The sequence below is a fragment of the Colossoma macropomum genome, unplaced genomic scaffold (assembly GCF_904425465.1).
Source record: "Colossoma macropomum unplaced genomic scaffold, Colossoma_macropomum, whole genome shotgun sequence".
Classification (NCBI taxonomy): Eukaryota; Metazoa; Chordata; class Actinopteri; order Characiformes; family Serrasalmidae; genus Colossoma; species Colossoma macropomum.
In genome coordinates this window covers 14,289,899-14,305,494 of record NW_023494795.1, presented here as the reverse complement: position 1 = coordinate 14,305,494, position 15,596 = coordinate 14,289,899, and the positions used below count along the sequence as shown (strand labels likewise).

Sequence of the window (15,596 nt, the reverse complement as noted above, 5' to 3'; positions counted from 1 at the left end):
CAAATTACCTCAAGCACAGCGCCGAAGTAATGTAATTAGATCGGCAGGATGTAGCGTTAAAAGCCCAGCAAGTGCTTCTCTGCTGGGCTTGATCCCTGCTTTCTTAACTTAACCTTTAACTTAATTTCCTGTATAACCTATATTTTTTCTATATTTGCTTAAAGTAGATGTTAGTTAGATTTCTGTTTCCATAAAAGAAAAAAAAAAACAGACGAACACTATTTTAATAATAATTTATTGTGTCTCATACAGGCATCGTGATCTCCAGCTCAATGACACTGTACATCACATTTTAAGTCCATATGGTGCAGCCCTAGGAAAAACAAACAAAAGCACCACTCACTATTGTGCCAAGTGCAACTTGCATCACAACTGCAATTTTGTGTGCATTGTAAGGCGGTTATAAAAAACAGCCAGCGTTCTCGGAGCAGCTTTTCTATATAGGCCTACAAAAACATATACTTGCTATTTTCTGTATAGGCCTACAAAAATGAATGAATATATATTTAATTCCTTTAAAAAGATCTTCATGGTGATTTAGGTTTGTTGTGACAGCAGCCATTACTGCTTCACACAATTTACACACAACATGGAAGTTGATAATTATCATGTTTAAAGGCTAGTAGTTAAGGCTAGAGTATATTCTGAGCTGTGCACTTGGGTGTTGTGATAAAGCGTATCCCTCGACCCAGCAGTATGCTGTAGTAGTGGACACACTTTATGGGTAGTGTCGGGCAAACGGTCTGAGAAACTGGAAAAAGTTCAGTTGGCACAAGAGTTCTTCTCCCCGTCAGCTTTGTTTACACACCAACACTCATAGGTATATACATATTTACACGCGCGCACACTCAAACGAAAAACAAAACGAAAATAATAGTCTCTACCACTAGACGACAGATCAATGACTGCGAAGTCATACAGATCTCCTACACTCATTACCATCAGTCATCTACTGAGCTGAAAGAAGACTCCCCCTGTACCCCCCAAGTAATGCTGCTTATATACAGGGTGCTCCTCCCCTGGAATAAACCATTACTGGCCTGGGTTAAAACAAGAGCTTCAAATATTTAAATATATTTACATGCGACAGTAAATATAATTCATGTTCTTCACTTACTGTTCACATTAACATTCATGACGTCATTTATATACATTTACAATTCAGTGTACACTTATTAAACACCATTTTCTTTCTCTCATACAGGTTTTGTACTTCCCTCCTCCTCTACAGAGGATGGACTCACCCAGGTAAGTAAAACACAGGTGAACCCATTCAATTCTCTTTTGCTCCTTACAGGCAAGGAAGATCAGTCCTCAGGTAAGTACCGGTAAGTATATACGATTAGTCTATATGTGGTGATGTGTAAGGGGTACCTTACATCACAGGGCTGCTTCAAAATTGGTTCTGTAGCAGAGTGGTTAAGTCACTCACTTTACACATGGGATGCTGGGATTCAAGCCTGGCTCAGGGGAACACACTACCGCTCTATTATTAGACACAACCGCTAACACTAAATTCCCACCAATCTAATTCTGTCACTCTCTCACTGCACATGTGTAACATGATTTGAGCTGTCATCATGTGTTCAACTTGGACACTAATATTGGGACAACGATAAAAAAAAAAAATATGCTTCAGCTTCATCAGTCACAAACAGCACAACTGACAAACTTCCGGGTCACTCCAGGCCAATTTTATGAGTCATGCCTTGTCAGTTAAACCAAAATGTATTCCGCATGAGCGAATTCTCTAACTAATCACCTCAGGCAGCGAGGCAGGTTTGTTTTTCAAAAGCCTCCTGGCATTAAGCTTGTTTGCCCAGTGAGAGGGGTGAAGTATTGCATTATGAAAGACCAACTCTTGGAAAAGCAAATATCATGCCTAGCTCTCAGACTCAAGAATTACTTTGCTTGCAGTGAACAGTTAATGACATCTATAAAGATTAATCTAGCATTTATTTGAAACCAAAAGAGGCTACTTTGAGACAAACCTGTTGAGGTGATAATGCAGTGTTTTCATTAACCACTACGTACCAATTTGAAACCACAATTACAGCTATAGCTAATATACACCATCATTTCAGAAAGTGATCACAGTACCAAGTCTTTAAGCTGCATTTAGCGGGGCTTTCAGGCATTTTAAGCTGCATTAAAAATGCCACATCTTCAACATGAGAGAGCTTCACCCTGGCAAGCTCCCCTACTTCTCAAACACACTCTTTACTGCCAGTCCTGTGAGCTCCAGCAGAGTTGGCACAGCAACAACCCCACCCTTCACACACAGCTGTAAGCCAGAGAGAGAGGGAAAGAAAGAGCGAGAGAGAGACTGCACAGCAGAGTATTCCACTAGTCTTTATAGCCATATGGCAAACTTCAGAGGTCAGACTTCAACAGTGGGGGACCACTACAGGGGGTCGTGTGAAGCTTAACCCATTAGACTCACGGATTATTATTCAGTGATTAATCTGAAGATTTATTATTCACTAACTAATATATATTGTTCAGTAACTGCTAGAAAAACTACTTCTGTCTAAAACTTCATGTCGATGCAGAGGGCTTTTCCTCTGATTTTGAAGTGTCTCTAATCAGTAAAGGAGCCATTTGTACTAACATGGGGTTCTAATGGCGGTTCTGCTGCTCAGATGGAGCTAGGTCTCTTTAAGGGTCCATTTATATGTGTGTAGCTGGGTTCCTTTGGCCTGGTTCAAAGCAGAAAATGACACATCACTGTATATTAATTTCTGGAACACTAAGTTCAGACTGACATGTTTGACATCGAACCAAACAATGCAATAATGTAAACATCCTGTAGAAGCACTGTGAAAACAGAAGCTCTCAGATGGCTTTCTGCCTTTATAAAACACTGAAAACTTATAACTGATATGGGTATTAATATGGCAGTAACACCAGTGTATAATATGTTTTCTAGAGCTCTAAATGTGCACCTGCCTCATTTTAAAAATGAATCTATCTATTCTAAAATTCATGAAGAGCTGATAAACACATGCACGTCAAAACAGCTCCAGAAACTGGATCTGTTGCAGGACCCTAAGACGGTATGTAGAGAGGAGATGATCAGTTGGTGTTTGGTCCATTTAGACATTTTCAGTCCATATTGTGTTCACACTTGAAACAAACCGCTCCAGAGTTGGTTTGGAAGCAGTTCTCAGAGGGTCTCAACCCTGTCACACTGTGCACCAGTGAGAACACACTAGATAAAGAGAGAACCTTGGCTAGATGTCTACATGTCCAAGTGTCCTAGGCAATGTTTGTTAATTTTACAGTGTTAGGGTTTCACTACAAATGAAAACTTTGCTTTTTGCACCCATGCTGGTTTGTGTGTGTGTGTGCTCCTGGGTTCACATTTATCGTCCCAGCCAGTGAGACTCAGCCCCTCGCCGGGCTGACATCACAGTAGTCATCAGAGTGAGGAATTGAAATACGAACCCACATACAGGCATTTACAGTTTAAGTGGTTAAAAAAGAACAAAACAATGTACCTTCCATCGGAGCTCCATCCTCAAGCTCTGGCTTCCCACCTAGAACATTAGCAGCAATGTTGTTGACCATGGTGAGAATGGCATCTGAAGAGGAAAATCAAGCACAGGAAATCAAATACCTGAAACACAACTAAGAATCTAACTCTTACTAATATAAATCATGTTAAAACAGCTCAAAAATGTACATATCTATCCACATGGACTGTATCTTTAACTGTAGCTTCCACAGAAAGAGTCAAACCAGAGGCCTGGGTCCACAGAGACCCTGCGTGTTTGTGGTGTGTACATGCATTTTCAGATAGCTGGTAGTTAACTGACCATGGGGGCCTGTTTTAAGCTAACAGGATTGCAGCTCTTCTGCCAGCATAGAGCCTCCCCTAGCACAGAGGACCCATGTCAACACATGGAAATAGTAAAGTTTGCGTGTGTGTGCGTTCACATTGCCATGCTTGTTTCTTGCGTCATTGGGGAACAGACAAACACTGTGCATCCTGCTCAAGAAGGGAACAGAGAACCACTAAAATATCCAAGCTAAACTGGATGAGACGTTCAGAAAGAAACTTTCGGGGGGAACGTTACATTCCTGGATGTCTGACATAATACTGTCTCAGCATATCACATGCTAATAAAATTCCACCAGGCTGGATGTATACCTGAATAATTCCCTCACCTATCCTTCCAGGCCTTATATAGTTACTGTTTAAGACACTGCCATGTAAACCAATCCAACTCCTAATCCAAAGAGTAACAAAAGCTAACACAAGTGTCTTCAGACATTATTTGGAGATAGGTGCTGGACCTTTAAATGTAATCCCCATTATTTATACCCAGGTTTTCCATTATGGCCTTTAAAGATACTGAGAATGTGAGCTCATGGTGGAGAGCTACACTGTTCAGTTGTTCTTATAAATATACAAGTGGAAGACTTCACAGTCCACGGTCAAGAAACTTTCAACATTCTCCAAAGCTGAGTATCAGTCAGGGAGTATAATATGAAATAAGGCATTGTAATATGCTGGAAGCAACTGAAGCTGCGACAAAGAAAAAAGTCAGGAAGTTATGCGGTACGTACTTGTGGCAGAACCCAGGAGGTTCTTTGAAGGCTTGTCTTCAGACGGAAGGTAGCCCGGTGGGTAATCTAAGAAATGGAGGTCTGGAGTTAAGAGAACAGCTTCAGTACATTAGCTAATGGACACGCACAGCAACCACTGACATAACATGTAAACACAGAGATGAATCAAGGAAAACGTATACAGCTTATGGTCTAGTGAATAAGAGAGCAGTTTCCTGTTTACCAAACGCAAAATGCATTCTCTTTCTACATTAGGGTCCAATAGATGTTAAAATGTTAACCGACACCAATTTTAAGGAATAATTCTTTATATGCAAGTATATTATATATAATTATATAAATTCTTTTACAATTATATCCACCAGTGCAGTTAAATATGGTCAAATATTCACTTTAGTGACTGATATGATTGTCAATTGTCTACTGTGAACTGTCAAATATAACAGTGTTCAACTGTCACATTTCTAAAATTTAAACAGCAGAAGTCTTAAATAACAGGGATACTGAAACACTGGGCGGAGCTTCTCAAAACTCTTTACCCTTTTTTTTTTCCCCAGTAGTTCTCTTCATAAAAAAGATTATAACATCTCACCCTCATGCCTAATATGCTTTTGTTATTTTATCCATGATGGTATTTCGCATTTAAATTTACCAGTTCAACCTGTTTTGCTGTATAGGATCTGAGCATATGGTATACTATATGTACAGCAGTCTCTATGAAAATGCAAGCATGAAACCACATCAGAACTATCCATTCATTAAGGCTGATACTGATAAATTTGCAAGACCTCAATATTATGAGCCAATATATAATCATACAGTCAGCAGGGTTATAATGGATATGATGGAATACGAATATTGGGGATACAGATTTACAATACAGACATTAAATAAATATCTGTATTCAGTCCAGGTTACATTTTTTAAAGGCAGCATTCAGAATACGGTTACCTTCTAAACTTTCAGAAGAATACTTTTAGAATGGCCACTTACTAAAAAAATACACATCTTTAAAAGAAACATCAAAACATGATTTTAACTATTTTAAAAATCAGCACACGTTGCAAACAAACTCGTTAGACTTTAAAAAAAAAAGAACAGCTTCTTTACAGACACTGAAGTTACAGCAGATGCCTGAGTAGACTGACAAATCAATGTGATGAGACAGTTATTAACCTCAATGTTATTAAACTCTTTTGAGGAATGATTGAACTGAACAGCCTCTTCAGTAGTGAACATGTTCACAAGGTTAGCTTGTATTGTGTTGCATTAGACTCGTGCATTTGTTGTTTCATTATGTCACATGAAAAAAGCATAGCTATCCACTTCATAGACAAATTTGCCAAACTACTTGCTTAAGGAGACAGGCAGTGGTCCTGCCTGGGGGACTGTGGCAGCAGCACAGGACTGAAGTAAACAGGTGATGAGAGCAATTAAAAAAAAAATTAAATAAAGAAATAAAGAATTCTGCCAATCGTTCGTAGCACTGAACAGTGTGAAGTAAAAATTACAACAGCAATGTTTTTCACTATACCTTTTAAGTACGTAGTGCGAATGTACTTGTCAGTCTATCCTGTACATACATACTCAATATAACACCGAGGAAAAGAAAAGGCCGTCATACCATAGTCCTCGTCCAGGTACTCGACCCTCTCTGAGGGATACTGGGAGTCAGCTATCTCATCATACTCCTCGACCATACTGGTGCCAAACACCCTAAGAGCCAGAAAAAACACAAAATAGAGATAGAAGTTAGGGGATAAGCATGAGGAGACGATGTGGAAAGGCAGAAAGGACAGAGACAGGGTAGATGTCCAAAACAGCAAGCAAGTGGGGAAAAACACTACATATGGGGAAATTACATAGTGTTCCACATTTTATCTTAAACAAACAGGCTGTAACCATCACAACACATGACTACAAGCTGATAAATAGCTTATGTCACCACCAGCAGGGCCTCAAAACTCAAACACTACAAGGTTTATATATCTCTTTTCTAAAAGACTGATTAAGGTCTTAGAGGTTATCTGTAGGATTTTTATAGCTGCTTCCACCATAACCTGCTACCCAGAATGAGGCATTCTAAGGGTTATAAATTTAGTTCAGTAAAGAATGCAAATAAGAGAGAAAGGGCATCAGAGACTGGAGAGACCACACAAATAGCCACCAAACACACAACGTAGAAGCATCAGTTGTATTTAATAAAAGACAATGAGATTTTTGATACTAAGTTGAAAACTCTCTGAAAATCTCTCAAACTAAGTACAGTGTTCTAAAAAAATGGAAGTCCAGGAGCAGTGAAACAGGAGCGAGGTCCAAGAGCTTGTAACTAGAGCCCTGATGCAGACATGGGTCATTACCGGAGCTTTTGTCATCCCCCACCCCCTTTCCATCTCTCGCTGGCTGTTTCATGCCTGCTCTCCCTCAGCACATAAAGGAATTGCTTGATTAAGAGAAGTGTGTGTGTACGTTCCTCTTGCTGTGGGACAGGTTTGGCCCCTTCACAGGCCTCTAACCCACAGTCACTTTTCTGCCAAGGCAAACGGCACAGACCAACATTTACAGGAGAAACGAACTTGACTCACACCTCTAGCTCTTCTAAAAACTTCTAAAACCTTTACAACAAGGTAATAAGGAAGACAGACATCAAAAATGAAAAATATCTGAAAGGAAGTGTATTTTGCATTCAATAGCATCTTTTTTTTAATCCTCTCTAAACTTAAATCACCTTCACTATGCGAAACACCAGTCTACCCAAATATCCTACATTTTTCTTGTTTTTTCTTCCTATTTCAATGAGTTTGTGCAAAAACAACAAGTTTTTGTTACTGTGCCTTTATGACTCTCTGTTGTGATTGGCTGCCCTGTTTTGTGCCTCATTTGAAAAACAGTCCCGCCTGAAACTCTCTTTATATCGTCAACAGGATGTTACATTTTGAAACTACATTTTGGGCCGTTTAAAACTCAGATATCCTACATAATATATAGTAAAGGTAATGATCAAACAGATGCGTTTAAATGATCAAACTCACCTGATCAGACTAAGAGGGCAGAAATGTTCAGATCCAAAATGTGAGAGCAGCTCAACCTGCAGAGAGGAAAAACAGAAAACAGATAAAACGTTAGAAAACAGGAACCCATAGAACATGCACACTTTCACCCTTACCCATGACAGGCAAAAATACCCAGAGTGAAGTACTTGCAAAGCATGAATGTTTCTACAGTGTTGCAGAAAAAATTAACAAAAAAAAAGCATGTGTGTTTGCATGTTTGGCTGTGTGCGTAAAAAATTGCCATGCATTACTCTACTTGAGCCCTGCCACCAAAGCTCCCATTACTGTGCATTCAAAAACATCTACAAGGGGAGAATGCTAACCTTCATGTACTTGATGAACATCTGATGCGAGAGAAAGACAGGGGAGAGAAAAAGAGAGAAAAACAAGAAAAAAGAAGAATCAGTAAAAAAAAAACAAAACAAAGAGAGACTCGATTCATGCCACAAGCAAGTCAAGCATTTCTTCCGTTTTCATTCGCCACGTTATAAGCAACAGTATTCACACAGGAATATGAGCTCGGGACAGAACAGAGTGATATTACCTGCGTGAAAAATGAAAGGCAAAGCAGAGAATAAGAGAGTCATAACAACGCTACATAACTTCACACCTATAACAGATAGACAGTATCCAATGGCAGAGCAGAACGTGAAGGCACAAGCCCCAAAATCACACTGTCAGGGAATTAAATAAGATCTACCGCTTCATAACTGTTATTTAAAAAAAAAACCAAAAAAACGCACAGATAAGTATTTAATATGAATCACAGCGTGGGATGAGAAGCCTCCAGATCAAAGACAAAGCACAAAGCCAGTCCCTTTTTATGAAGAAACGGCCCCCAAGCAACACAGCAGGAAACGTAATAGGGAAGAGAGAGAAAGACAGACAGAAAAGAAAATCTGTATTACAAAGCAGTTTTTTTCCTTTTTCACTTTAACACACAAAAAAACCCACAGAGACAAAAAAGTAACAGAAAGTTTTGACTATTTTCATGGACGTGCCCCAGTACCTGATGACACAAAAATTGCTTTACGCTATTCTCCATAACAATATTTTGTTGCTCTTTGGTGCCTCTGTGTCTGATTGAAAATGTTATCGCACTGTATCTGAATCACGAGGAACACAATTATGTGTACTGTGGCCATAACCATGACCTCCCAGCTACACTGCACATGCAGGTCAATATGACTTTCAAATGTCACCCAAATACTTGCTACCACCCACTATAATCAGGCTCCATCTCACTCTTCCTTACACACACAGAAAGGTCACTGTGGCCATTGTGCATGTATTTGATATCTTCTAATAACCTGAGCTGTGGACAAAGCAAACCGGGCAGTCACAACAATGCCCTCAGGGAATGGCAGGACAGCATTGTGTCCTGAATGCCTCCTCTGTTACCAGCACCCTATTCTCTACCTTCCATTCAGTTGCATGGAAAGTAGTGCACTAATAAGGGTGTTTGGAAGGGTTTCAAATACCACACATTCATTTTTATATCTAAAACTGCATTATAAGGCTTACCTTCACGTATTTAGCGTACAGCTGCTCATCCAAAGGAAAACTCTGCACTGTGCGTTCATCTCGGGCATGAAAGGTGCCAAGCTTGATCCACTTATTTGTTGGATATCTGATAGGAAACAGCATGAAGGAGGACATTTATGATGAATGAGTGGGTTATTCACATAGAGAGATCAGTTTCACCACAGTGAAACTGTAATGCCATTTGTTAAGGGACTTGACTAGCTGGTTCACATGATTAAGGGAAAAAAAAATAAAATAAATAAATAAATAAATTCAGGGAACATCATAAGAATAAATGAATAAGTTTAATAATGCAATGATCTAATCGGTCTAATTTTTTTTTATGATACATGCAGCGGTTTAGTGTTCTAGAAGTAGTGATACTTTCTGATTATATCCTAGATACGTTGTTATCTAATTTATTACAATAACAATAACATATAGTCATATTGTCTGCCCCTCAGACAAAGTATATTACAGATAGCCTGAATTAAAACATCACAGCCCAAATGGCCACATCAATGTGACAACTACAGTATGTAATAAGATTAAGAACACAGCACAGGGGTGCCCCTATTATGAAGTGTTATTATGACTTTAAACAGGACTACTACACAAAAAAGGAACTACTATTATAGAAGAAACACTGAATTCAGCAAATTAAAGAAGGTCATTCACACCAGAACAGTTCCAGATTCATACTTGTCTGTATTCACAGTCCTTATTGGTAAGCACAAATGATATTACTTCCCCAGGCTAAACTAACCCAGCTCAAACAGCGCTTCAGGGCAACATCAGTGACATAGAGAATGTGTGAGAAAAGACATTCAGGCTCCAGGATGCAGCACAGGTGGGGAATAATGATAGCATACCTATCACTGATAGACACCAGGAAGTCTTTTGGTGTGGAGGAAAAGAGTTCAAAGTTCGCAATGTCCAACTGCTTCACCTGGATCGGCTCACAGAGCTCAATGACAAACCTGGAAAACAAAGAGCGGGAGGTGGAGAGAATGAGAAAACGAGAAAACCACAAGGTCACTTTCACAGGCCATTGCCATTTGAAGAGCTGCCCTGCCCTACTGCTGGCCTGTTCTTGTGATATTTCAGTGGCTGTGCTATCAGACAAGGGCAGGCGGGTGCGCGTGTGTATGGAACAACAGCTGGTGCAAGCTCACAATAAAGCTACGTGTTTGGTATGCGGGGTGTGTACGTTTGTGAAAAAGAAAGATGAAAGAGGCAGATGTGGGCAAGTTAATAACACAAATCTCTCTACACAAAGATATTTAACCAATAAAACCAACAAAACTCTCTCTAATGGGGGGCTGCACAGTGTATTGTTTGTTCATCGTTATCACAATACTGGACTTTGTGATACTGACATCATGAAAGGTTGTGATACACAAATAAGCTCTCTAAGCACACTGTTTTTTTTTTCTTTTACTAGCCAATCACACTTCTAGATAAGCGTTTGTGTGTTTTGAAAGAAAAAAAAAATTCAATAATCCAACAAAAACAAATATTATTGGCTAAAATAATGCAAGCCAACCTTTACCCATGTGCATAATATACTGCAAGGCAACTGCAATATGTGACAATACATCTGCAATACAAGTATTCTGTTCATATCATGCAGCCCTACACTGTAGCTACAAAATCCATCCTAGTGAGGCACAATGACATTGCAATCATAACAGTCTCGGTATTGTATAGATGTTTAGATTTGGATGATACTTCAAATCAATTTGATTTTGCACTTTTTGAACTCCAGAAAAAAAAAATTGTACGAACAAATATTGTTACAAATAAATGTTAAACTTCTCCATAATTCAAATTTCTACATTTTATACATGTTTGTGTATCAGCATCGGCACATATGTACATTAATAATATCGCATATCAGCATCAGCCCATAGTTCACATATCTGTGCATCACTAGCCAATCTAATTCCCTTGGAGTGCTGAGGCTGAGACTAAGTGACTCACCAGATCTTATTACTGCAGGGGTTCAGCATGTACAGATCCATATTCTCCATTAGGATAGCAGAAGTGCTCTGGAGAAGAGGAAAGAACACGAACAAGTCAGACAGCTCCGCAGACATGTACTTCTATGCATGCATTGAGGAGATGCCATTAAATGTCTGAACTGTCATCTCTCCTCGACGCCTCTTGTACTTGAGGTTTATTTTAAGCCTTGTCTAAAAGGAAGCTGAACAATGAAAATGTAAATTAATAGCAATTCAAGAGATGATGGGAATATTACATAGTCTTAATGAATAGATGGCTCATGGCGATGCGACAGGCAGCAAACCAGTAATGTTAGATTTATAACTCAGCTTACAAGCAAACCACTAGAAGTGCATTAAGAGAAATTTTAAATAGCTTGAATCAACTCATTAGGGTCTCGTCTCTACCTTGGCCTCGCTGTTGGCTGCAAGGATTTTGGCCCCACACTCCACAGACGCATAGTTATTCTTAAAGTTCTTCTGGACTTTCTTGACTGGGTGTGGACTGCCATTGGATGAAGTGTGCAAAGACTGACCTGAAACAAGGAAAAAAAAAAGTTTCATTTAAAGTTTACACATTAAAAATTCAAGACAAATAGTAAAAATTGACAACACATACATAACAGATGCAAAACAAAAAAAAACCTGTTGTGCTATGTCGTCTTCAATTCAGTTGTGGACCTTTCACGATCATTACATTTTAGCCAGTGATTGATCGCCATACAAAATATATGCGATTTACAATTTAACTGTTTTTCATTCAGAATACGCTAATTGGACACGCTAAAATTGCCCCTAGGTGTGAGTGTGTGTGTGAATGTGTATGTCTGTCTGTCTGCCCTGTGATGGACTGGCGACCTGTCCAGGGTGTATCCTGCCTTCCGCCCAATGATAGCTGGGATAGGCTCCAGCACCCCACTGCGACCCAGAAGGATAAGCGGTTTAGATGATGTATGTATGTATGTATGTATGTATGTATGTTTTTCATTCATTATATGTAACCATTAAAACATAAACCTAAACTGGTATTTTACTTTCCATCTGTTGATACTTAAAATCTCCCAACTCCCAACAGACCAAGTTCACTTAAACAAACATTATTCACCACTGTCGTATAAATGTGCCATAGCACAAAATCAGAAGCTAGAACTTCTTACACTTCGCAAGACCCATAACGTGTCTCAAATAAAGGCGTTTTCTGCTCTCTGTTTTTACTTGTATTTACCCCAACCTATTGGGTAAAAACATATGCAATTTATACTCTGTTTGTTGCAACATAAACATGATTGTACAAGACAACAACTGTGGGAAATAAGTGAGCTAAAATAATTTTAATTATCTCAAATATCTGCAATCAGATAAAAGGCCTATACAGATATTAAACCTCTTTGGGTTTAAGGTTTTTTTGTAAAGAGGCACACACCTCCATCTACTCGCAAAACCAAATGCCTCACATATAGGTTCACAGCAGCTACTCAATGATTTATCGTAGTAATTGAATAATAACTCAAGATTAATAACTGAACAATAAGCATAGGGTTGAAGGTGTTAATGTAATAATTAACACAATTTTAAAAACTTTACTTGATAATAGCACTGACCATCTCAAGATAATGAATGGTTTATTCAAGTGACCCAGACAGAAAAGCTGGTGTCTACATTAATGTGATTCTATCATGTACAAACCTGTGAAAGGAAAACGTATGTATGTAACATGCAGCATCTATGTATGTACATATGTGGTCATTATCTCTACCTGATAAGAGCACAGGAATGTGTACACCATGGATGTGGGATTTCACCCGTCTTTGACTACAGGTACGAACATCTAAAAGTCAACAGAAAGGCCTCAGATGGCAGGCTGGGGGGTTAAAGACTGACAGAGTATGTTTTTGACAATAGTTAAAATGACAGCCCTGTCCTGCTGAGGCACATGCTGACTGCAGCTAGTCTGTACAGATGTACAATCACTTATCTCTAATCTGATTTGAGGGGGCCTTGTTTTCCATTTTTCTTCTAGAATGTTCTAGGTCAGACACTCCTAGCTAAAGAAAAACAATCCAGAGTCAAATGTCCTGCTCATTTTAATCGCAAAGCTAGACCCATTTCATTATCTCAAATGAACAACCCAAAGCTGGGGTTCCAGCCTGCCACATTCAAGTTGCACTGAACTAATGAATAGTCCATGATTATCATGAATGTCTTTGGTTTTAAATCTGTTACAATACTAGTCATAATACAGTCACAGACCATCCTTTCATAAATTTAATTTCCATTCAAAAACAAGCTTAGGTTTAAGTAAAATTAAGTACAAGTTTTTAATTTATCAGGGAGAGAAAAAGCATAAAGAAGACTCAACAACTAGGGTATGTCCACCCTTCATTACAGCTTCCATTCTTTTCAGGGGACTTGTTTTCAGTTTTTTAAAGAAACCTGCAGCTATACTGTTTTCACACCTTCAATCCTACAAGCTGGCTGCATTTTCTGTGTTTTATGCAATTTACACTCACTAGTCCATAAACATTACTTCACATTCCAGATATTCTGTTCTAGGGCAAATTTTCTTCTTTTTTTTCCTATTTTTGTTTTTCAATAAAGACATCCATGTCCTTTCAGACTCGTAGCCCTGAGCTGTCCTCTTACATTGGAAGGATGAACATGAACATGATTTTCTGATCTGAAGCAAGAGTGAAGCTTGATTTTATACTATCTCTCAAAGATGAAAGCTTTCAGTACTGTTTATCTGATGGTGACAGTTTTGGTGGGCCTACCAGGTCTTGCACAGATGTCAGGAGTCCCATTTTCTCTATATCTTTGAATCGTTTTAGAACTCCTGTTTTTTCTTTGACTTCTCCCTTATTTATGCAAGACTATTAACTGATATGCACAAAAGGAGAGTGGACAATAAAGCAATGATAATATATTATACTTAATGTTTCCTTATTTTTTTCTTACACTGAAAAATGAACAATATGTACTTAGTTGCCATACAGATTAGAAATGTAATGAAGGAAAGGGGGGCCTCTGACTCTTGCATAGTACTGTATACACACATGCATGAATACTGCAGGAGCATCAGCACTCTGCACAAGGTAAATTGTGCAGTTGTGCTGAACATCACTCTAAAAGTAGACTTGTCTCTGCTTCAGTGGACCAGGCTAGTCCATTACAGCAGGCTGAGCATGTATGTATGTGTGTGCAAGTGTACGAGAGCATGTGCATATGAGGTTATGCAACATTCACTGTGCACGCTCCACTTCCTAAAAGAGGGCCTACAGTCACAAACTGCCAACAAACTAAGACGAAGGAGAAGATGAGCAAAAGGAACAGGCATGATGGAGAGAGATAATAGACAAAGAAGAAATCATTAATACACAGTTAAAGGAAGAACAGAGTAAGTGAGGGAGAGAGGGGAGAAATAGTGTGAGCACTGCTCTGTCAAACAGATTAGCCAGAGCAGTGTTTTTGTCCTAGCTAACCGTCTCAGTTGCTGCATCACTGCCTGCTTTATTAATGGCCCTTCTGAAGGGAAATCTGTGTATGTGTGTGTGTGATGTGTGTGTGATGTGTGTGTGAGATGTGTGTGAGATGTGTGTGTGTGTGTGTGTGATGTGTGCACAAGTACACTGAGAAACATGAGATGATGCATTTATGAAGGCATCTGTATGTGTGCTTTTAGCATGCAGTTATTAGAAGGCGTAGGTGCATTTAAAGGGTAATTCCACCAATTTTTCAAAATGTATGCGCAATTCAGTTGTTGAGATATGAACAAAAGTCATTCAGATGTTAAATGGTTCCTTTTTTTATTTTTTTAAACAATGGTGGTCATAGGAACCAGGGGTTGCAATGTCTACTACACAAATGTAGCTATTTTATTTACGATCCAAGAACACTAATCAAACTACAAGTGTCTTCTGATGCTGATAATGCTGAAATAGTGGTAAAGCCAAAATATATATAAACACGTTTTCTATTTTGTCTTAAAACACACTGCATGTACACTGATCAGGCATCACAGTATGACCATATCCTTGTTTCTACGCTCATTGTCCATTTTATCAGCTCCTCTTACTATATAGGTGCACTTTGTAGTTCTACAGTTACAGACTGTAGTCCATCTGTTTCTCTGCGTACTTTGTTAGCCCCCTTTTACCCTGTTCTTCAGTGGTCAGGACCCCCATGGACCCTCACAGAGCAGGTATTATTTGGGTGGTGGATCATTCTCAGCACTGCAGTAACACTGGTGTGGTGGTGGTGTGTTAGTGTGTTGCGCTGGTCTGAGTGGATCAGACACAGCAGTGCTGCTGCTGCTACAGTCTGTAATTGTAGAACTACAAAGTGCACCTATATGGTAAGTGAGGCTGATGAAATGGACAATGAGCGTAGAAAGAAGGAGGTGGTCATAATGTTATGCCTGATCTGTGTACCTCTCCACCATAAATAG

General features: G+C 39.1%; 1 protein-coding gene across 8 annotated transcripts in view; it reads right to left on the bottom strand.

The window, feature by feature from the left end:
* suco (SUN domain containing ossification factor) overlaps positions 1 to 15,596 on the bottom strand; it is a 67,473-nt gene that overhangs the window by 13,422 nt on the left and 38,455 nt on the right. For 4 of the 8 annotated variants that reach the window (XM_036581566.1, XM_036581567.1, XM_036581572.1 and 1 more), the window contains 9 exons: positions 11,561 to 11,688; positions 11,133 to 11,200; positions 10,022 to 10,129; positions 9,150 to 9,255; positions 7,949 to 7,969; positions 7,605 to 7,660; positions 6,197 to 6,288; positions 4,573 to 4,653; positions 3,501 to 3,584 (listed from right to left, as the gene is read on the bottom strand). In XM_036581566.1, the coding sequence (XP_036437459.1) occupies positions 3,501 to 3,584; positions 4,573 to 4,653; positions 6,197 to 6,288; positions 7,605 to 7,660; positions 7,949 to 7,969; positions 9,150 to 9,255; positions 10,022 to 10,129; positions 11,133 to 11,200; positions 11,561 to 11,688 (744 nt within the window). The remainder of the gene's footprint in view (positions 1 to 3,500; positions 3,585 to 4,572; positions 4,654 to 6,196; positions 6,289 to 7,604; positions 7,661 to 7,948; positions 7,970 to 9,149; positions 9,256 to 10,021; positions 10,130 to 11,132; positions 11,201 to 11,560; positions 11,689 to 15,596) is intronic. The other 4 variants (XM_036581573.1, XM_036581569.1, XM_036581570.1 and 1 more) reach the window with 3 other exon arrangements.